Source organism: Scardinius erythrophthalmus (assembly GCF_964197995.2).
Source record: "Scardinius erythrophthalmus genome assembly, chromosome: 12".
Taxonomy (NCBI): domain Eukaryota; kingdom Metazoa; phylum Chordata; class Actinopteri; order Cypriniformes; family Leuciscidae; genus Scardinius; species Scardinius erythrophthalmus.
The window spans coordinates 15,374,069-15,398,006 of NC_138232.1; the positions used below are offsets into that span (position 1 = coordinate 15,374,069).

The 23,938-nt window shown below is 37.1% G+C and overlaps 1 protein-coding gene across 8 annotated transcripts in view; it reads left to right on the forward strand.

The window, feature by feature from the left end:
• mast2 (microtubule associated serine/threonine kinase 2) overlaps nucleotides 1-23,938 on the forward strand; it is a 171,754-nt gene that overhangs the window by 99,009 nt on the left and 48,807 nt on the right. For 5 of the 8 annotated variants that reach the window (XM_081381253.1, XM_081381255.1, XM_081381254.1 and 2 more), the window contains one exon: nucleotides 9,896-9,927. In XM_081381253.1, the coding sequence (XP_081237379.1) occupies nucleotides 9,896-9,927 (32 nt within the window). Of the gene's footprint in view, nucleotides 1-9,895; nucleotides 9,928-12,459; nucleotides 12,861-18,858; nucleotides 19,027-23,492; nucleotides 23,578-23,938 lie in introns of those variants that run through there. The other 3 variants (XM_081381256.1, XM_081381258.1, XM_081381260.1) reach the window with 3 other exon arrangements.

Here is a 23,938-nt window from a genome sequence, read left to right on the forward strand (position 1 = left end):
CTATTTTCTCTTCTCATTATATTTTCATTTTCTTTACCTTCTGTGAATTCATTTTCATTTCTTGTGTTCATTTTCTACTACAAGCGCTCATTCGTTGTCTTCCTGAGAGGCGCATTTTAGTAATTGTTGTATTATTCAGGAAAATTCTGTAGCTGTTTTCTTTGACCAAGACAAATGAGGTTCCTTCGCTAGTGTGCAGACGCTTGTGCTGAGTGTGTGTGTGGATTGTGTTTATGGTTTATGGGGGGTGGCGGATATCCCAGAAGTATGAATTGAAGATGTTTGTGTGTCAGGGAGTTTGATAGCACCTGGGAGTCGAATACTGACGACCGGAAAAGTGTCTGTTCGCGTACCAGTAATGAACTCAGACTCTCAGTCATGGGGGACAGGAGGAATAGTGGGAGAATGTCAGACAAAGATGGGACAAATATGACTTCATTACTTTCCCAGAAGAGCATGGGATCTGTTTAGTAGCAAGTGCAAAACAATTGACCCAAACTTTTTGGGAAATAATTATTATATATTATTTCTAATAAATTATAAATGTAGGGCTGACTTCTAATAGTCGAGGATTCGACGATTCGATTCGGAGAGGTCTGATTCGACTATGAACCTCATAGTCGAATACATGGGCGTCAGTTTGATTTGAAATGTGCTGGGGACAGAGACGCATTCGCATTTTCAGAAGGGCTGGGTACCATTTTTATTTTATTTTTTCAGGTCATGTTTTGAAAGACGATGTCCTGTAGCTTAGGCTACTAATGTAAATAAATAAAAATGTATTCAAAAATCAGCTTCACATTTTCAGCAGGGCTGCGGAGCGGCTTTGAGTTGACTCCACACGGTTCTCATGTGCGTTAAAAAGCTTTACGTGGTTTAATGTACCTAAACAACGATTACCAAATTCCCCAAAATCGAACCCAGAGTCCAATTATTATGGACGTTATCTGATATTAAGCGTTTCTGCTTTACATTTTCAGCAGGGCTGCGGAGCGGCTGTGAGTTGACTCCACACGGTTCTCATGTGCGTTAAAAAGCTGACTCCACACGGTTCTCATGTGCGTTAAAAAGCTTTACGTTGTTTAATGTACCTAAACAACGATTACCAAATTTCCCTCTCATATTGCTCCTCATAACCACTGAAAATGGTCAAAAAATCGAACCCAGAGTCCAATTATTATGGACGTTATCTGATATTAAGCGTTTCTGCTTCACATTTTCAGCAGGGCAGCGGAGCGGCTGTTAGTTGACTCCACACGGTTCTCATGGGCGTGAAAAAGCTTTACGTGGTTTAATGTACCTAAACAACCATCACCAAATTTCTCTCTCATATTGCTCCTCATGTTTATGAAATGTTATGATATATGTGTGATATATATGTTTTTTAGCTCTTTTGTTTGAAATGGAAAAAATCTAGCTGCTATCTAAAAAAAAAAAAGAAAAAAAAAAAGGTTCGACTATCAGTCGACTACGGCAAAATCTAACGAATCAGATTCGACTATGAAAATCCTTAGTCGAAAACAGCCCTATATAAATGTTTTTTTTTTTTTAGGGCGTCATATAGCCTATTTTCAGCCGTTTTTCTTTTTCAGCCAAAAACAGAAAATGCCATTTTATGACGATAATTTTTGGTGGACGAAATTTTGGTGCATCCCTATCTATATTGTAAGTCCATGATTTCAAAACACACTTTTACTGGAATCAATGGCATATGATGCAACACATTACTGACTGGTTTGTAGTTTATCAGTGCAGCACTGACTTTTCAGTGATTCAAAAGTGGGTCAGTCTTTACAGTTAATATGTTTGAGCACCTCAAAAAACCCAATTTTTTTTTTTTTTTTACTTCTTTCCCACTCACGAATGCAATGTTCTATTCCTGCAACTGTCACTTAGAGCAAAACAATACTGAATATTAGCATGATCAAACCACATGCAGCACTGTATTGTTTAAGCCCCGTTGTGGTGAGGGCAATGCATTGTTGTGAATAATCCTGCCAACATTGTGTTTTGAAGCTCCTTCGTCTGCATTGTGGGGTGGGGGGATGACGACTGTCACCCTGTATGTAGGAGACGGATGAGCTCTCTTTGAATATTGTAGCCGGCTAGATATACCAATGAGACAGCCTGCTCCTACATGTGGAGAGATCTGACAGAACGTAGCTCCAGCATTGTCACGTTAGCTCGATGCTGATGCATAATGATCTGTAGAAAAAACAGTGCTGGCAATGGCTTAAAGCATTAAAGTCCAAATAAAGGTAAAAGCAACATAGCTGTCAAACAGAAGCGGCAAATATGCTTCCTGCTTGTCATGCTGGTACATCATTACTGAATTTTAATTCTTCAAAGAAAAAAAAGAAAGAAGAAAAACACATCTGCCAATCTCCACACCAGCATTGTGTTTTTCTTTACTCTCCATAATCTCCACTTAGGAATGTAGAATTAATTTGAATATGCAAATTCTAATTAGGATTAGTGGGTTTTTTTCATGTTCTTTTTTTAATTTCCACAGTTTGATAGTCAGTGTGAATAGCTTGACTGATCACTAGATTAGCATCTGAGTGAGGGAGCGCAGGAAAAGACAGAATGAGTGAATTAAGGGCTAGACGTCCTCCTCTGCCAAAAGCGCACCACAATAGTAGGGATAATTACTTGGTGCTTCCTTCCAACAACACAAGGAGATCCTCGTATATCACGACTGCTAATTGCACCGGTTTAGCCCTCATGTAGTATGACGGGAGGCTGGCGGCAGCCAAGTTGTCTTTGTATGTAATGATGATGATGATGTGGCATCTCTTAAAACCTGCAGCTGCGTCTAACAAGTATTTCACAGCATTTCTCTCTTCATCCTTCCGCTTGCCCTCCCTCTGTTCTTTTATTCACTCTTTTCCTATCCTGTACCCAAGCTGATGCGCATCCTGTCTTCCCCTGTGGCCCCGCCTCAGCCATCTTCCTGCCCTACATACTCCCAGCACCAGCTTCAATTAATATGAATGAGCCACAACCCGAATTAAAGACTCAGTTCTCTCACACGCAACTGGGTTCAGTCTATTCCATGCATCTTAAGTTAAATGATGACTATGGTAAACCGTGATGTTAGTAACTCTCCAGTTACCATCTACATCACTCTAGCATCATGATGGCGAGTTTTACATGGACTAACACCTCTCATATTCTGAAAAAAAAAGTATGCTCTTATGGAGCTCTTAATTATCCTGCACTTGTAAATTATAAACCTAAATGTATCAATATCGTTCTATAGATGTTTTCCCTTGTTGTTTGGCACAGTTGTCCATCATCCTCCGTTACAGCCCAACAGTTTTCAATCACTCATTATAATGATGTCTGCTCTGCCACAGGCGTCACACTCTCCTTCTTATGTATATTGTTCTATCTGTTACAATGACCCAGTTAATTAATATCCTCCTAGTACATATAACTCTTTGATTTGCCTTTCCCTCTCTTTCCCTTTCTCACCCCCATCAGTTTCATTTGCTTGTTCATTGCAAGCAATTAGTCTCGACAGGCAGTGCTACGCCCCATTTACTCCATAAAACAATCAAACAGCCTCAGGCCTGCTTCATGCAATCACTATACCCTTCTTGAACTTTTATTTTTTAAATATAGTGGCAGGAAGCAATGGAGGCCTTGTTGGTTTCTAAGATCTTGCTAGCAAAGCTTTTGGTTATAGTTGCTGAGCTTTTAGGAGCTCTGTAACTCTGTCCTTTCCCCTGAAACTCAACGAGCAAGGCCTCCCTTGGGTCCACTGTAATTAGTTCATTAGTCCTGCGTAATGAAATCGGCCAAGACTGCGTCAACGTGTCCAGGGGTGGCAGCGTGCATGTATCCTTCTCTCTCACACTGTGTCTTAACCAGGTGTGACTTGATACAGCTACACACAATAAAATATATCTCTTTCTTGCTTCTCGAGCTAAAGGCAACGGGGCATTTTGGTAATTATATAGTTTCAATTTCTGCTCATTGCTAGTCCCGCCCACAGTGAATTTTTTTGGTCTGCTCCCAACAACAGTGCATTAAACATGAAATATCTTCTGATTGCTTGAAATTGCACCAGTTTCATGCACAGCACAGATGCCATATTTCCTAAATGCTTAAGAAGCTGTGAACCATCTTTAAGAGACCACTTGTTATGCTAACTGATCTTAAAACCATGTGTCATTGGTACTCTGGATTATCCTCCTGCATCTGTAATCTTCCTTTGAGGAAATATGCCAGCCATTCACTCAAGGACAGAAAAAGCTGGCATGATTGACATGTTGAGTGCCTGTCATGGCAATCTTGCTGGTCCGCACACAGCCTGTCAATGTCAGAGGCTGTCCAGTGTCCCTGGTTTGGTCTCAAGGGAACCAGTGAACTCTGACTTTTTGACCGGAGCTGTCTGTTTCCATCCTGGAAGCTTTTGGATACTACTTGCCCGGGACAGGGCAGCACTTTGACAGCTGTCATCAATTCTTTATGCTTTTTTTCCCTTTTGCAGTGCTCGCCAAGGCAAACATACTAGGGATGCTCTAATCTGGATTTTTGTAGCCGATACCGATTACAGTTTTCTTTGTGTGTGTGTGTGTGTGTGTGTGTGTGTGTGTGTGTGTGTGTGTGTGTGTGTGTGTGTGTGTGTGTGTGTGTGTGTGTCATCATCGTGATCCGCCGATACTGATCCCGATTATTCAAGTAATATAAGTAATATTTTTTTTTTATTTTTTATTTTTTAACTACCGTTCAAAATATATTTTTTAATGAAATGAATACTTTTATTCAGCAAGGATGCATTAAATTGTTCAAAAGTGACAGTAACAACATTTTTAATGTTACAAATAACGTTAATGTTACAAAATGTTCCAAATAAATGCTGTTTTTGAACTTTCTATTCATCGAAGAATCCTGAAAAAAAAGTATTGTAACGGTTTTCACAAAAATATTAAGCAGGACAACTTTTTTCAAAATTGATAATTAGAAATGTTTCTTGAGAAACAAATGAGCATATTAGAATAATTTCTGAAGGATCATGTGACACTGAAGACTAAAGTAACAACTGCTAAACATTCAGCTTCATCGCCACAGGAATGCATTACATTTTAAAATATATTAAAATAAAAACATTTATTTTAAATTGCAATATTTCACAATAGACTTGTTTCAAAAACATATGCACAGTACAGTCACAGCAGATCTGGTTTGTTTCAGTGCTCTAGCACTGCCGTTGCATTATTATTGAGTTCTCTGCTCTTGCTGGGTCAGGTTGACATGAGTGGAGCCTGACTCTGTCTGTAACAAATCATAATGATGCTAAACGAATGTTCAGTGTGTGTTTTGTCTTAATGTATGGCTGCTTAGCCTCAAGAGCTCCGAGGCTTTTGTAATAAGCTCTGCTAGCTTGAAATCTATCCTGGAGGGCACAACACCACAAGTTAGCACTAATCAGGGAGAGATTTATAGCTGTCAGTCAAACTCAAAACTGTTGCCCAGAATAACTGGATTCCGTCAGGTTCTACTCTACCCAAGGTCACAATAAAATTGTGCAGCATCTTGATGCGAGACACTGTTTAACCCCTGAAACCTGAAATCGGCCACCTCTGGTAAGCTCTTATAACAGTGTAAACACAGATATGCTTATCTCGCTGCAGCTACTGATGGCTTTAACTGTCTCCAGGAGTCCATTTAAGCAGTGTGGTGCTGCTTTCGGCCCATCTCACTGATTACATTTCCCTGCACTACGGCTTCCTGTCATGCTGGACGGACTTAAGAAATATTAATGGGCTCCATTGGGTAGATTGCTTTTGTGGGAGAGCAGGGGGCCTTCTCCAAACTGTCACTCTGGCTAATTTCATTGCCTAGCCTTTTAGCCCATGGCAATGACAGAGCCTTGGCCAGAATGCTGTTGTGTGTATGTGTGTGGCTTTGTGTAGCAGAGCAACTGCTCCCTGGTCTCCCTCAGACCCCACCCTCCATATGCCTTAATGAAATCAGTCTGCCAGAACAGAGTTCATTCGCTTCAGATTGCATTAAAAAATGTAAAAAAAAAAATTGTCCAAAATTGTTGATGTTTTGTTTTTATAATTACAGAAACATCACAAATTGGCTTTGATATCACAGTTATTCAAACAAGTAATTCATATATAATATAATTCATAGCAATCAACATCTTATATAAAATAATTAGGGCTGACAAGCAATTACAATTTTTAATCTAATTAATTACATGATGTGCCGATTAATTAATCTAATTAATCGCAAATTAATCGCACATCAAACTTTACCTCCAAAAGATAGTCATTGTTGTGTTAAATGAGAAGGCATCAAATATATATTACAAAAAGTAGTTTAAGAAAGAAATGTTTTTATTCAGCATAGCATTTATTACACATGTTTTGGCTACAATGGCCATTTTTCTTCTTTTTTTTTCTGAAGCTGCATCTGAATTGATATTTAGATATGTTTACAGGCCAAAACAGTTTGATTACCAACATTCTTTAAAATATCTTCTTTTATGTTCTTAAAAAAAAAAAGAAAGAAAGTCATACAGGTTTTATACAACTTGATGGTGAGTAAATGTACAGAATTTTTACTTTTGGGCGAACTATCCCCAAAATATGAAATAATTTTTCTTGAATGAAGTGATACTCTAAATAAGAAACTAAAACTGCCAGTAGGTGGCGGTAAATGTCTAAAGTCATTGAGTCATTCATTCATTGATTCGATTCGTTCAAACTGGTGATTCTTTCAGGGATGAAGGAAATGGCTCTCTTCATGAATGGGCCATTGAATAATTCGTTCACCCAACTGATTCACTTAAAATGCGGATTCATTCAGAAATGAAACACCACTGTGTGTCATAAAAAATCATATAGAGACATTTTAGCCCTGATATCTTGAGTTTTAGGGGCATTCTAACTGCATTCTGTAGGTTACATCACGCAGTGAGTTGTTGCCCTCCATCATGTTCGTCACCAATTAACTGTATAAAATGTAAGATGACCTACGCAGGTCTGGGGCGGGGCGGGTGCGTTAAATGCCTTAAATAATTTTATTTGCATTATTTTTCCATATCTAATTAATTAAAATAACACGCTAAATCAACAGCCCTAAAAATAAAATAAAATACAATTATTTTATTAGAGATGGACAGGGAAAAGTGGCTGGAGTAGAAATACAGCAATAGTAATGGGGCACCCGAAAATGATCCAAGGACAACTTTGGAGATTATAAGCTGAGTGATCTATTCGTTGCATCACTGCAAACTACTCGCTTCTATTTTAGAGACAAACAAAACGTAGGCTGTACACTGTAGTTCAAAAAGTACTGCTTATGCTAGGTAGACAGCTTACAAAGTTTTGAAACCCAGCATCAGTCTGGCTTTGTCGTATTTTTTTCTGCGTTCAGTGCGGAGCTGTAGATAATAGGCATGAACGTTTCTATGGCACGCTCTCACGCCTGTCACAGTTCTCCTGAACACTATCACACATACATACCATCCAGATATCAGGCAGCACTGGTTTGCTCCACAACTAATCAGATTTTGCAACGAGTGTAGATTCTCACTTCATCTTACACCCAAGCTAACAAGGTTTAGTCCATCTACAGTGCTTGAAGGCTGATGCATCCATACCTGAGTTGGGTCAGAGCAGTGGGAATGCACTGATGAGCACTTCAGGCTTGTTATGGAGAGAGAGAGAGGAGAGGCTACAGAGTTCAAGAGAGAGGAAGAGATGCACTTTTTCTGACAGCACAGAGGGAAAGTGATTTCAAGTTGACATAAAAAGAGGGAAAAGCTGCCATATATGAAGCCTCTAGGCATATCAGGTTTGTATCGGTGGAGTTGCTAATTAAAAAAGTAGGCTCATGTTTTGCTAAGGCTGCACTTTGAGAAGTTGCTGTATTAATATTCTGCAGATGGGTCAGGAAGGCGTGAAGGTTCCCTGGCTCAGTCCTCCACCGGTGTGGGGAGACAGATGTCTCATAGACACGCTCTGAATACAGTTACAGCTCTCACACTCTCTATCCTCTCAGAATTTTACCTGCTGTTTCTACTCTGGTCAGTACAATATTGCATTTGTCTGGTCTAATATGTTCTTTCTCCACTTCTGTCAAATATCCCTGCAGTAATAAGAGCTGGTTTCAGTAGGAGGCTGAAGTTTTTTTGTTAGGTTTTTTTTTGTTTTTTTTTGTGCACTTGAAATGAGTTATGCTCTCAGCCAGAGATCGTACTGAGAAATGAATCATTCTCATTCTCTGAACAAACGTGTCTTTAGCATTCCATTGACAGCCGCAATTGAAATCATAGCTATCACATTTGAGATAATGATATATATCGCGATATATAAACTTTATAAGTGATTCAAAAACTAAAAAGAATTTTGATCTTGAAAAGACTTAATTATAATATTGTGAAATATAATTTTTTTATAAAGATTTTGCATAACATATTTGGGAAAAAAAGATAATAGATAATTATGCATAATATACATATTATAGTAAATTTATTTTATTATGGAATTTTCTGTATTGATTTTTCACTGGTGTTATACACAAGTATTCATTGCATTTTGTCATGTTTCAGGGTTGAAGGAAACTTAACTGAAAAGGTACTGGTAATTTTTTGCCAGGAAATTATCTGTTTTTCTGTTTTTTTTTCTTTGTCTTTTTTTCTTACAGCGTACTTGAAAAGTTCTACTTGTTGCCAAATTTCTGTCAGTTTATGGTTTCAACTGGTGTATCACCCACCCCTATGTTTTATTCATATATTTTTTTTCTAGATGATGATGAGCAACATGGAAATCACTTCCAAGTTGCTCCTATTATGATATTTAGTTGTATTTGCATACAGTATACTTGATGAAAGGAAACATGGTGTCAAGAGAAAGTACTCACTACCACATGCTTGTGTTGTGTAACTGGATGAGTTGAATCAGTAAGGATCAGTACGCACATGGCCTCTGCCCATACACCCACACTTTTAATGGATGTTGCGCGTTGTAAACACATCCCATAATTGAATGTAACGACTTATCTAAAAGCCATTGTTTTGGGTGGCTATTTATCTGTCAAGTGCGCTAATACACTGTTCAGATTTTGTTTTGATAGAAAGATTTAACTCTCCACACATCAAATGAGGTTTTGAAAAGGGGTCCAGGGACCACAAGAGGATTCTGGGGGGGGGGGGGGGGGGGGTCTGTTGAAAATCAGAGAGAATTCCTCTGAAGCAATGCTTATTGTGAAAAGCTCTTTACAAATAAATTGAAATCTGAATTTAATTAACAATTTCTATTCAGGTTTGTGTATATAACATCACTGTTATATAGTGTTTGATTTATATGTGCTCTGGATATTTACATGAGAGGAGATTCACTATGAACTATGACAGATGGTATGGCCTTATTCTGTGTCTGTCCTCTCTGTCCCGTGGGTCCACTGGACCTGATATCAGTTATCTATTCTCAGTCCAGCTATCAGTAGGCATGCAAGTGCTCTAAGGTAAATCTGTCTGTGTGTAATAATGGTTCACTTTTGCCATCTAGTGGTGTTTTTTTTTTTTAACCTTCAATATGGGAGAAAACAAAACTCATAATGCTGGATGCAAGCCACTAATTCCACTCAATCATTATTTGAATCATATATATATATATATAATATTCCACAGCTTAATATTTAAAGAAAAGCCTGTTGTTAAGAGTTCCCTCCAGTTAAACTGTAAATATGTCTGTTTCATTGTAACCCAAGTTGAATTGTGCCACCTGGTGGATGGTTTAGTGTCTGTATTCAATTTAGGTTTCCATGATATCTTGTGCACAAGTTCACAAGCTCTGCTCTTTGTTTTGTGACACAGACACATTAATTTGATTTACAGTTAATCTTGTGTTCTTCTCTTTCTTCATTTCAGAAGGAGCTGAGTCTTCCCAGAAGAGGCAGTTTGTGAGTACTTGAGAATTCATTTTTTTTTCTGAATGAGGATAGCGAAACCTGGTCTATTGTGAATAGTCTGACCTTGGGAAATTGTATAAAAAATTCTAAGTGAACAGAATGATATGCCTATTAAGCAAAGGTGTGTAGTTCTGGTAATCTCTTTTAATTGCACTTTAGTACGTTCTGTGGATTACATAAATCTCTTCCATACTGCTTAAAGAAAGCAGGGAAGACTCTGTGGAATTCTTCATTGTCGTACATTGTGTGTACACACGATTACTAACTCATTTAGTTATTATGTATTATTGATGTTGCAGATACTCCAGTCATTTTGTTTTGCTTCTGATAAATTCAAAGTCACAGATCTGCATCTGATTATTAAATGTGACGTATGTCCAGTACAAAATAACACTTCTGATATTGTGAGATCAGCAGTAGGTATTAGCATGATCTGTCACATGACATTAATTTACTGTAAATTAATCTTTTTCTACTTTTTTCTACTGCTCCTTCAGAAGCCTTTTTTTTTTTTTAATTGATCATTGAACCACATGCACAGGATTGTGGATTACCATACACATTAAAGGAAAGGATACATCTATTTTGCCTTCAAAAATCGACCAGATGGATGCATCTTAGTAGTCAGGATGTAATGCAGTCATATATTTTAGACTTGCATTAATGCCTTCCAACGTGTGTGGATATTGCCTGATAAGGCAGTGTGTTTAATGTTTCAGACACTGCTGTATCAGTTGGGTTAGCATTCTTACTAGATCACAATGTCAACACTGTTTATTGCACATGGACTGGGTCATGGGGGTCGTAGGTGACTGGTAGGGCAGTGACAGACAGATTACTGCAGGCCTTTTCCGACAGCTGGGCATTTCGGTTCCTGTTCTAGCACACCTATCTATATCTTCCTTTCTGTTTATTTTTAACCCACTGCCTGCAAAGAATGTGCTCTTTACAGCCAATCATACGAAGGCGCATTATCAGCATCATGAGAATAGGGGTGAGCAGACACAATTTCGGTGTTATATTTTTGATGTAATATAGTGTGCTGCAAAGGTTGTGTGTGGGCATACTGTTGTTGTGTTCTTTCTTATGCACACAGGCTAAGGGTTTTGTTTTTCTCGTCTTTGTATAGCTCAGAGTGACTGGCATGGGCAGGAAGAATGCTGGCTATTGTGAGGGTTCACCGAGTTTGTTCCACCCGCCACGGGATTACAGGACTTAATCAAATCAAGCCTTCTATTCAGACACGCTGTTTGTCCGTGAAATCTCATTTTAGCCCTCATTCATTTAGGATTTTGGTACTTTCTGACTCCCCCTCTCGTATCTCCTTCCTTTTCATCTCACCTTTTCACTTTCTGGTGTGGGAACCCTGTAAAGGGGAAATGAAAATTCAATCATTTTTTTACTCACCCTCATGCCAGTCAAAACATGTATTACTTACTTTCTTAAGTGGAACCCAAAAGGAGATGTTTAACAGAATGTTCATGCTGCTTTTGTTCATACAATTAAAGCAACTTTTTGCAAACATTTGTCAATCTCAGAGAAAGACAAAGCAGACAAGCACCATAAGATTACCTTTTCCATCACTGAATGCCCAGTAGGCTAATCTATAAAAACATTTAAAAAAATCTAAAATATATATGTATAGTAATAATAATAATAACAACAAACGTTTAACACTGTTGAATAAAATCTTTAGCAAATCTGAAAATGATTTTTTTTCTTACTTAATGTATTTACAATATAATGTTGTGATGTCTAAATTAACTTTAACATTCAAAATAGTTTTTAATTACAATTTTAATGTATTATTTTACATTTATTTAGTTAAAATGTGGTAGAATTTAATATGTAAAATGACTCATTGGTATTGGTACCAAACACTTAGTATCAGTGCATCCCTACTTTAATGGTTGTAGTATTTATTTATTTATGTCATTTTTGGAGCTTGACACTGACAGTATCTATTCCCTCTCATTTTCACAGGTTTTGTGCAAATATCTTCTTTTGTGTTCCACAGAAAATAGCAAGTCATATGGATTTGGAGACAAATTAGGGTAAATCATAAGCAAATTTTCATGTTTAAGTGATCTGTCCCTTTGAGCATACTCACACAGAGCTGTAGATCATGTGTCAGTGTAATTTGCTTTCCTGTAGTGGTGTGTGTCAGTGTTGAACCAGTCAGGCTTATCTCTCGTGCTGGTGATTCTCTGCTCTTTGATCCTGCCTATTGTCTCCTTGAGGCTACATTTAGCCAAAAGCATTCGTCTGGGGACAGTTCATTCTCAGAACTGTGTGTATGTGTGTATACAGAGATGGACCGGTGTGAGGTAGGGGCAACAGCTGCACCTCCCCCAGGGTCTTGTGATATCATAAGAATGCCCTCTCCCTCATTACTCGATGTGTTTCTGTGCCCCTGACTGTCTTGCCAACACATACACCCATTAGAAGTAGAGCTCAGAGGAGAGTGAAGCTTCTAATGTGTTTAGAATTTGGATTGTTACACTCTTAACATTTTCTCTTCAGACTGATGTTATGGTACTTCACAGTGCTCAGAATGACAGAACGCTCCTGGACACAACTTTAGAGGACTGCCGTTTAACAACAAATACCGTCATGACAGAAGTGGATACTCGCTCTGGCCGCGGACAAGATAAGACTTGAAGGCACATTGTGATTTGACAGTTGATGTTCGTGATAAGGAGTTAAAGGAAGTATGGCTGGAATTGCTGGAACTTTCACAATCAGAGTTGGTAGTTTAATAACAGACTTTTACACTACGCCATGTAGTTATTTTACCACCTGTCGCTGGACTCTTCCCAGTTGTACCTCTGAGTAAAGACTTTTTTTTTTGCTTATCCATCTATTATACTCATGAACATGAAGAAAAGAAAGGAAAGACTTGGAGCCCCTAACCTTCATTTACAGTAAGAGTTTATTTAGATCATAAGTATGAGCTAAGGCTGCACGATTTGAAGAAAAAATTGAATGTTTTTTTTTTCTGATAAAAATTGTGATTGTAATTAAAGAAAATACAATTTGGCAAAACATTGTGATTTTATATCAATATGACTGTAAGATATTAATAGTAGTGATCGACCGATATTGATTTTTTATAACCGATACCGATACCGATTATTTGCACGTTTATGTGCCCGATAACCGATATGCAGAAGCAGAACCGATATTTATTTACTGTTATACTTCTGTTTTTGACACAATTATTACAACACAAATGAACTGAACGAACCATTTTATTTATAACAATCACTCCCTCCTTGCATACAAAAAACCCCTTTATATTTAAACACAAATAAATAGAGGGGTCTGAGTCCAAAAAATGAAGTGCACTGTTACTAAGTGTCTTTGTTTAAAAATAAAAGCTTTGATGAGGTAAAAAATAAAGCACAAAAATTAAAAACATATTGGGGGGAAAAAATCAAAATTACCTGATTTTTTTTTTTTTTTTTTTTTTGCATAGCTATTTTAGTAGTGTAACTTAATACTCCCAGTTAAGCAGAACTAGGTTGTAGTGTAGAAAACATCAGCAGCAACAATGTTAACAATAGGCAAAATAAATGTTAAAAGTCTAATGTTTTCATATGGAGAAACTAATTGACAGGGGAATCATATCACCTTTGCAGAAATGTAATTCATTTTAAACAGTTTTAGAAGGTTTATGTGCCGTTTAATAGGTTTAAAGAGTGAGGAATAATTCACTGAATAATATTAGCTGGAATATAACATTGTCAGGAAAGTAACAAACAAAACAGCATATTTGCATTTTTTTGTCAGTCTAGATCATGAAATGCTTTCTGACAAAGTGCTGTTTATCTATGCATTTACACAGAACTATAACTTAGGCTACTCAACCGCGATCGCGCGTGGAGATAATAAATAATTAATTTCCACAGAGCGGTATTTATTTATATGTGTATTAGCGAAATAATGGTTATGTAGTAAATGATAATGTAATTTAGGGTATTTAAACGAGATAATCTTGTCAAAAGTTTTATTCAGTGGCCGTGCTTGAGCATTCCTGATCATCAACCCAGTTAGTGCTCAGCAATATGAACGAACTTTTTTTTCGAGACTAATGGTGAGCAAATACAACAGATAGAGAATTAAATTCAGCGCTTTTATTTTCAACATGCACTCATTCATGTCTGTTTTATTTAATTCATGTAAAGTTACGCCTTTATTGGGGCAGGACATGACGGATTACGCTACGTGACTCCATGAGTTCGTCTCAATTTTTTAGAACCAAGCTGCATAAATAAACTATATCAGGCATTTATGTCTCAAATCTCATTTCTGCATGTCTGTTATGTTAAATAAAGTTGAATAATTAAAACAAAGCAAGCAGAACATATACTTTACATGTGCACAGAGTTGTTGTTGACTGATCTCCTCAGACGCGGGCTGCAATGGCGGAATTCTCAAAACGGCCACAAGATGGCGCCGTTTATCGGCGAATCCGATATTACAAAACCGATACCCGATTATGGGAAAGTGCTTAAATATCGGGAAAAATATCGGTAAACCGATACATCGGTCGATCACTAATTAATAGTGCTTATTATGTTATGCTATAATTTTTACTAAATAATAAATATACAAAAAATAAGAATATTACTATTTTAATATATCTGTAAAATTGCAATATTAATATTTATGACTGTCTTAATTTTTTATTTTTAAACATTAAACCATCAAGCTTTTATTTCTAGGGTTGGGAATCGAAAATCAATTCCAATTCTGGAATCGAATACTTGAGGTCAGGAATTAGACACTTGTTATAAAATTAAAAATTTGATTCCTCTTATCGATTCCTTTGCGAGTATTTCAATATTACTTTACTTTAAACAATTCAAGCGTGAGGCGACTCTGTTTTCTGTTTTCATGTGTAACAGTATATTGGATCCGTGCAGCCTAATATTCCTGCTGCGTCTCTATAATAACACTAATCAAACAACAAAAGACAGAGGAAATTCACTAGTTTTTGACTGAATAACTTGTAAAATTCAAACTTGTAAATTTGTAATGTATATTTTACTGATAAAGTGCAGTGTTATTTTACATTTGATTACAGTTTCTGTACCTGAATACCTGAAAATCTTCTATACAATCATATCTTTGTTCAAACTTTTTTTGCGATTGCAAATTTTTTACTTGTTCTTTTTTAATTACTGAGTGTTTACTTGCCTTTTAATAATGCTTGAAATGTATATTAGTTAGGCTAGTTGTTTTTCTATGGTATTTTTAAACCATAGGCAAAATTCCTTGCAAAAGTGTTCTTTAGTCTGTGTTCATGATATTCAGCTACAGTTAAATGGTTTGCAATAAGACTAAATGTGAATGATATCTAAGTTTTTTTTTTTGTTTTTTGTTTTTTTTTTACCTTATTGAAATCGAAATTAGGAATCGATAAGCAGAATCGAAATTGGAATCGGAATTGTTAAAATTCAAATGATACCCAACCCTATTTATTTCAGGAGACCTTTAAGCTTTTCTTTTGTTTATAAGTGCTCCACGACAGAACACAGTGCTGTGCTTGCCTCTGAAACATGTTGGTGCAATGAGTGCATATACAGTATTTGTTTAAATAAATTGTAGCATTTGCGATTTGAAAATCGCTATTTCCCAATTTTGGTTTTATTTTGAATAATCGTGCAGCCCTAGTATGAGCCAACAAATGTTGCTTGTATTTGTTTACACAACTTTTATTATTTCCTTGTTTTTAAACTTTTACTTGAGTTCAGCTGACTGTCATTCATTTTTGCAATGAATGAACTCCATTGGTTGAGGTTTCTAAACATGACCACAGCATTAGCTTTACACAAACAGACCGCAGACTCGGACCTCCTTGGCAGTTAAGCACCGGGTTTCCTCTTTCTCTGTCTCAGTCTGTCTGGGAACCTGATACCTGCTTTCCCCTCATGCTCAGAGTGGTGGCTGAGTTTCTAGCTCTCGTCTCGATGATTGACAGCCACAGTGTGTAGCTCAGTTTACAGCCTCAAAAACACAACCCAGCAGAACACCAGAAAGACTCAATATAAGTAAAGAGAAGTCTTCACTCAGCAGAGTGTGTGTGCGTTTGTGCATGATTCAGTCATGTCAAATGCCAGCTTATGCCCAGTCAGCTTCTCTTCCTTCATTCTGAGAGAACATCTGTGTCTTGGCTGGCTGAAGCAGCTCCCTGTTGCATGAAAACCAAGTTTTAGTCTAGCATGGTGATTATAAAAATTTAGATGGTCCATACACTTACAACTCCAGAGTGACTCCCCCTTAATACTTAAAACTTCGTTTTTATCCCTTTTAGTCCAGTCATTTTATGAAAAAAGGTTGAACAAATTGCAACAGAAGCAAACTCAACTGATTTTGTATCCTCAATATGTCCTGAGTAAGGAAAAAAAAGTCCAGAAGAATCCCATTAGGGGAAAGTTTCGAAAAAGACCCAAATATAGCCTATTCATTATTTTTCTCACGTGAATAGGGTAAAATTTTTAACCTTTAGATATCATCATGAAATTTACTGAGTTGATTACTTACATCAAGACAAACAAAAAATGTATTACAAGTTTTTTGAAATGGCATTTCATATAAGACATTTTCACCTAGCTATACCCAATGTTTAGATCTGTTGTGGTATTTATGCAAATTAGCACATACGTAATTAGATTAAGCACCGTTTGTCCATGTTAACAAACAGTTTTAAAAAAAACTTGTAATACATTTTTTGTTTGTCTTGAGGATACAAAATCAGTTGAGTTTGCTTCTGTTGCAATTTGTTCAAGGTTGACCCCCATTTTGGCTTAAAATGACTGGACTATTTAGCTTTTCTAACTTTAAGCTCTGTTCACACTAAGATGTCAAAACAAAACAAAATGCATCTGTATGGATTCCAGAAAAAACCTTGTCACCCATCCATTTTCCAAACCGCTTGTCCTCTGTAGGGTCTCGGGTGTGCTGGAGCCTATTCCAGCATCTCGGGCAGGCTGGGGAAAAAGTATTTTTTTGTTTGTTCATTCATTGATTTGTTCACTTGTTTATTTAGGCTGAATATGTGCAGTTATATATATATATATATATATATATATATATATATATATATATATATATATATAAAAAAATATATATATATATATATATATATATATATAAAAAAATATATATATACACATAAAAAAAAAAAAAAAATATATATATATATATATATATATAAAATAAATAAATATATATATATATATATATATATATATGTTATATATGTTATATATATATATATAATGTTAATTAAATAAAAATTGCATACAAATTGGAATGTTTATTTTACAGCTGTATTATTGCTGTATTAATATTTTACATTTGATTTTTCCTATATCATGACATATATTCCAATATTTTATTATATATATTTATCTTTTTTTTTTACTTTCACAGTTTCATTATTGGGGACGGACAACATATTGGTTATAAGGGTAGCAATGGGTTATTATAGCTTTCTTTTAAATATGCAGCAATTCTTGTGAACAACAATTCCTATTTTTTTTTTGTTGTTGTTTTATTTGGGGGGTGGATTTACATTGTTTTGTAATGTTACTCTTGGTGTGAATAAGCCTATATAGCAAATAATAAGTCTTAAACCATAAAAATAGCTAGCTGTGGCATGGTTGCATCTGTTGTGCTCGTGAGGATTTAGGTTCAAGCCCAGCCTGGGCCTGTCCCATTCCCGTTCCCATTCTCTTTCCCTGTTAATCTCAAGTACCTGCAGTATTTTCCATTGAGTTATGCTCTAGCCATTTCAAAATGAAGAACTCGCGCGTTGTTGCTAAATTCCTTATTATTGAAATTAATGAAAAACAAGATTGTGGCGAGGGGGTGTGGTTCAGCGAGGTCTGCGACAGGAGAGAGAGGCAGGAGACGAGAGGTGTGTAAGTAGGTCAAGTGCAAATGATAAACACCTGTGTCTTGTTTCAGTAACTGACATGGAGAGACAGGATAAAAGCCACCAGGAAATGGATACAGAGGGAGAGAGAGACTGGACTGGGACTTTTTATTTGCGTTTTATTAAAGTAATTTTAAGAAATCATAAACAAAAGGTTGTGCTCTGCGCAAATAACAATAAATCAACTCTTTCACTGCAGCACTTGGGTTTCCAGTTCTTAGACATGCATGAAGTCCCAGTCCAGTGTCTCTCTCTCTCTGTATCCATTTCCTGGTGGCTTTTATCCTGTCTCTCCATGCCAATTACTGAAACAAGACACAGGTGTTTGTCATTTGCACTTGACCTACTTGCACACCTCATCTCCTGCCATTGCAGACCTCGCTGAACCACGCCCCCCTCGCCACAAAGATCCTGTACCCCAACCATGTACTATTCCTCATTTTGTAGGCTGTAAGCAAAACAAATATATTCAACATTTTGATGTAGCAAGAATAAATGTGAATGGATTCTCCCCTTTCTCTCTGTTTGACAACTTGCCCAAAGCGAAGGGAGGTAGTAGAGCCTGACAGAACTGTCATCCTATCCTAGTGCCAACCAGCTTTAACTTCAGTGTGCCCAGTGTGCGTGTGCTGAACTGCTGAAACAGCCTGTAAGCTGCATCTCTCAGGAATACCAGGGCAACTGACTGTCATGCAAACAACTTACAACAGGATCTTGTTTTGCCACGTGTTTAATTGGAGCTCGTAGACATGTCTTACTGGAACTGAGAGGCAGGGGGTGTTCAATTCACGGATGGTTAAAGTGTGGACATACACACTGAGGCAGAAACTGTGACAGTGTTTTTAAGCCTTTGCCTTGGTCATGTTTATAAACTGCCGTAGGACATCCTACCTTTCCATGCCCTTCACAGACTCACAAGGTCAAACATGCATTCACATTACTCCTTGCTTTCCTCTCTTGCTGTATTCACTTAAAAGAATCTGGCCAACTGCTCAGTACCGTTGTCATGGCAACAGCAGCCTCCTGCAGCATCTCCTCTCCCCTACCTCCTCCCCCTCTGCTCTCTTCCCTCCGTCCCCAGGCGGACCCGAGGGGCCTTCGTCTGCCCCTGTCCTTGCCCCCAGCGCCAACCCTTTCTTCTGGAGGTAAGAGTGCCCTTGCACTTGCTCCTGATCCAACCTCCTTTACAGCAGCATGCTGGATAACTAGGCATCATGTGGTTCCTATTTCATCTAATCTGTTTCTCTAATGGGGTGGTGTGATTTAGTGGCTAAATGCTTAAGGTGGGTAACTGGAAGGCTGCATGTACCGGTGCCTTCAGCACTGTGCCCTTAAGCAATGCACTTAACCCCAGGTTACTTAAGTGGGATTGTTCATGTTATAAATATACTTTGTCACTTTTGGTTAAAGCATAAAGGCAATTTGCTGAAATGACTACTTTTAGTTGACTACTATTAATAACTGTAGCCTGATTTTTCTCTTTGGGCCAGTTTCTGCTACTGCGTGTTATGGGTGGATGGATGGATGGGTTTTTGTTTGTTGATGAGATTGGTTTGTGGAGTTTTTGGATTAGGTTTTTGGACAATAATTTTATATACTGTGCAGTAGGGCTGGACGATATATTGAATGATCAAGATATATTCACAATGATTTTGTTGACAATATAGCCTATATCTACTTAAGCAACATTGAAGTGATTTCAATGTCCTATTAAATTTGCCATTTAGCTTTCTTGTGTTCATTTAGTGAAGTTGTTAGTGGAAAACATGCAGTACATTGATTTTTAACTTGATTTGTTTAGTTCATTTTTTTAAATCTATTTGGCTATACAGTAGGGGTGGTAATGTACCTCACGATTCGATACAAGATACATGGCTCACAAAAAGATAATATCATGATACAGCAATTCTGCGATCATCGATAACTATTGCTAGACAATCCTGTAATGTTACATCATACAATATCTGTGAAATATTAAAACAAAATGCCAGTGAAAAGGTTAAGGGTTTTCTCTCTTTATTATTTAAGCCCAAACCTTTAGAAAACAGCACAAAAAGTGTTTCAGTCTGTAAATTACATTTTAAGTTTATTAAACATATTTTTTTAAAAGCTTAAACTTTTCTTTGTGTGTAAAATGACTTTGCTTCAACAGTGGATGTGATTGGATAACTGGACTAACCAGCAGACCAATTTCATTGCACAGCATCTCAAATGTTGGTTTGATCATTCTGAAATGCCTGAGCTAAAGTCTGTCATCAAAATGATTTGGTTGTATTCCCTTCCAGAAGTGTCTCACATGATTGCTTTCTCAAACGCTAGGCATCCGAACGCAAGATAACATGTTTATTGCGTTTTGGCTGTGTGCTCTGAGATGCAAGTCATTTATGATGTAGTAATAAAGAGCCACAGTGGCTTCTTCGATTGCAGCATCTTTTTTAACTGATATTTTGGACCAATTTCCTAGGAAGTGACATTTTTTTGTGGGATGGGATGTAAATGCTGCTTTATGTTTTATGTGATATTCCAATTTTGCCGCTAAGTTAAATTCCCAACTTTGGATGGAAACATAGCTAGTCTCATGTGATCCTTCAGAAATTGTGCTCACAAAACATCTCTTATTATTATCAATGTTGAAAACAGTTGTGCTGCTTAATATTTTTGTGGAAACCCTAATACATTTTTACAAGATTGCAAAGATTTTTTTATCTTTGATGAATAGAAAGTTCAAAAGAACTGAAATAGAAGTTTTCTGTAATAATGTTAGGCAATAGGCATTTACTTGCAGTCCTTGTTGAATAAAAGTATTCATTTCTTAAATATAAATCTTATTTACCCCAAACTTTTGAACTGTAGTGATTTTTGTTGTGTTATCGCCCAGCCTTATTGTGCAGATTAATATGGTGCCAATAAGCTTTGATATGGTTTGTTTAAGCCCTGCTCATTAACTCAAGTGTGTGTGTGTGTGTGTGTGTGTGTGTGTGTGTGTGTGTGTGTGTGTGTGTGTGTGTGTGTGTGTGTGTGTGTGTGTGTGTGTGTGTGTGTGTGTGTGTTGAATGCCTGTAGAGCAGAATGAGAGTGATTCTGCACTAATGAGTTGCTCTGGAATGTCAGAACTTCATGTTCTCTCCCATTTGACTACAAGTGTTTGTGTGTTCACCTTGAGCCATCACTGATCTCTTGTTTGATGACAAATTGCTGAGCACAGTCTGCTATCGGGAAGTCTTCAGCCTGTGGGTTAAGAATATCTGCGTTCACAATGTTGGAATACAATGTGTGCATGTTGTTGTTGTTTTTTGAGCCGTGTGGAAACTCCATTCACATTCAGTATAGCTTGAGGAAATCACTACAGTCTGCTTTTTTTTTTAAGGCAGCCATTTTCTTTCCTTACTTTGTGCTGTCCATCCTCTATTGATCATGATCACAATAATAGAAAGTGTTCAAAATCATTTTCCTTTCCTGTGAAGCCTCATTTCCCATGTGTATTGGCTTGACCAGACATCATTTCCCATTTCTAAAAGATGCTATCGTATGAGTGGAAAGGCTATTTTTTACAGTTCCCCACAGGTTTAGACCAACAGTGAAGCTGCAGGAAATCAAGTCTTAAAACCTTTAAGAGCTCAACTCTACAGGACATTCAAGAGAAAGGCAGGGAACTGTTCCAAAGACTGTTGCTTATTCCTTTTCTCTATCATTGGGTCTTTCATCTCACTGCACATCACACTTAATTCCACTTTTTTATGAAAATGAAAGCTCCTTTTTGTTTTGTCTAGACTTTTTCTCTCTTGTGATACTCTGACTAGCTGCCCAATATCAGCAAATTAAATTAACCCCAATTCAGTTATGATCGACTGACTCTGATCAGTTAGAATAATATCCTCATTGTCATCTACTGATCAACCATAGATATACAATAGAACTATAATGAAGTTCTAAAAATGTAAATGTAACATTACAGATAAACCACATTTTGGTGCCCATATTAGTATTAGCCATTAATTATTGATTTGCTTATTTATTTTTATTTATGCATTTTTACATTACAGGCCACAGACAAGGGACACCCTGAGCTGTAAAACTAAATATAACTTGATGTATGTATGTATATACTGTATATGCTTAAAGGAACACTCCGACTTTTTGTGACTTTAGCTTATTCACAGTATCCCCCAGAGTTAGATAAGTCCATACATACCTTTTTCATTTCTGTGCGTTCTGTAAGTGTTATTTGACGCACCCACCGCTAGCCTAGCTTAGCACAAAGACTGGATGTAAATGGATAAGGTAGCATACTAATCCCAATAAGTGACAAAATAATGCAAACATTTTCCTATTTACATGTTGTGATCTGTATAGTCACAGCGTGTACAAAAAACAAGGCTATATGAGACAAAGACCATTTTTAATCGCATAAATACTGGGAACTATATTCTCACTAGGCGTAGGAGCACAGCTACTTGGGCGGAGTGATTAGCACAGCACACGAGACGCCCTGTTGATGGTTCCGTAAACAAAACAAACGTGACTAACTAGCTAGTAGCGAACGTGACTCGTGATCATGGCTGACTTTGAGGAATTGTCAGAGGAATTTTACTGGGTATCAAACCAAGATCCAGAACCATATAGTTTTGAGCCAGAATACACAGACGAGGAGTTACAAACTTTGGAAGCTGTAAGACAAGATACAGCGAACACCCATGATTGTAAACTATAAATTTACTATCTAGTAATTGCTGACTCTATTACTCCAACTCTGAGTGAACTCTCCGCTCCTCACCACTGGGCGTCTCATGTGCTGCGCTTAACACTCCGCCCAAGTAGCTGTGCTCCTACGCCTAGTGAGAATATAGTTCCCAGTATTTATGCGATTAAAAATGGTCTCTGTCTCATATAGCCTTGTTATTTGTACACGCTGTGACTATACAGATCACAACATGTAAATAGGAAAATGTTTGCATTATTTTGTCACTTATTGGGATTAGTATGCTACCTTATCCATTTACATCCAGTCTTTGTGCTAAGCTAGGCTAGCGGTGGGTGCGTCAAATAACACTTACAGAACGCACAGAAATGAAAAAGGTATGTATGGACTTATCTAACTCTGGGGGATACTGTGAATAAGCTAAAGTCCCAAAAAGTCGGAGTGTTCCTTTAAAAAAAAAGGCAAAACAATTGATTCGTTTTACAATCTCTTTTATGAACTTTTTGAAGCGTCAAAAAGGTAGTTGCTTACCTGTCAATGGAGGGACAGATTTTATTATATTTATCTTATCTTTATTATTTTATTTTTATTATATCTTCATTTGCGTTCCGAAGATAAACGAAAGTCTTATTGGTTTGGAACAACATGAGGATTCCAGAATTTTCATTTTTGGGAGTATCTAATAACTCTTTAATCATTTGGAGCCACTTTTGGACTCTATAATTTTTCGCAAAAAGTTTGTAGTTGCCTATTTGTTTTTTGTGTTTTTGTTTTGTGTTTGCACACTGTCATGTTCTCTTTCAATTTTTATTTTTTGAGGAAGCCAAAAAAATCCCTTGCTTCCACAGTGAAAATACCCTCATATATACAATGTTAGCACTGTCTACCGCCTGCCTCCACCGGTGTTGGGTGGAGATGTTTTCTCCCCCTACAGTAGCTGTTTGTTCTTTGATGTGTGTCTTGAAGCAACTGAGCCCATGGTGTCGGTCAGCTCAAGGTGACACAATGCTCCCATGCCTGTCTGCATCTAGCCTGCTGCAAAACTGCAAAACAAATATGATTTAAAACAGCCTTGTTTATCTTTTTGATTCCTCATTTTTCACTTTTTTGAGTTGAGTCCTTTGACCTGCTGGACTAATGACTGAACAGTTTGGACCGCACAGAAAATCTCACTTATGCTTGTACCATTTGACCGAATAATCCTGCATATGTGTGTGCGTGTGTGTGCACTTTAATCCCCTGTCATTTCACTTCAATCCCGTCACTTTCTCCAGGGATGCTGTATTGAATACTCTTATCGGATTCAGCCATTTCTGGTTGACAGATCATCTAGCATTAAAATGTTTCACTATTTCTCT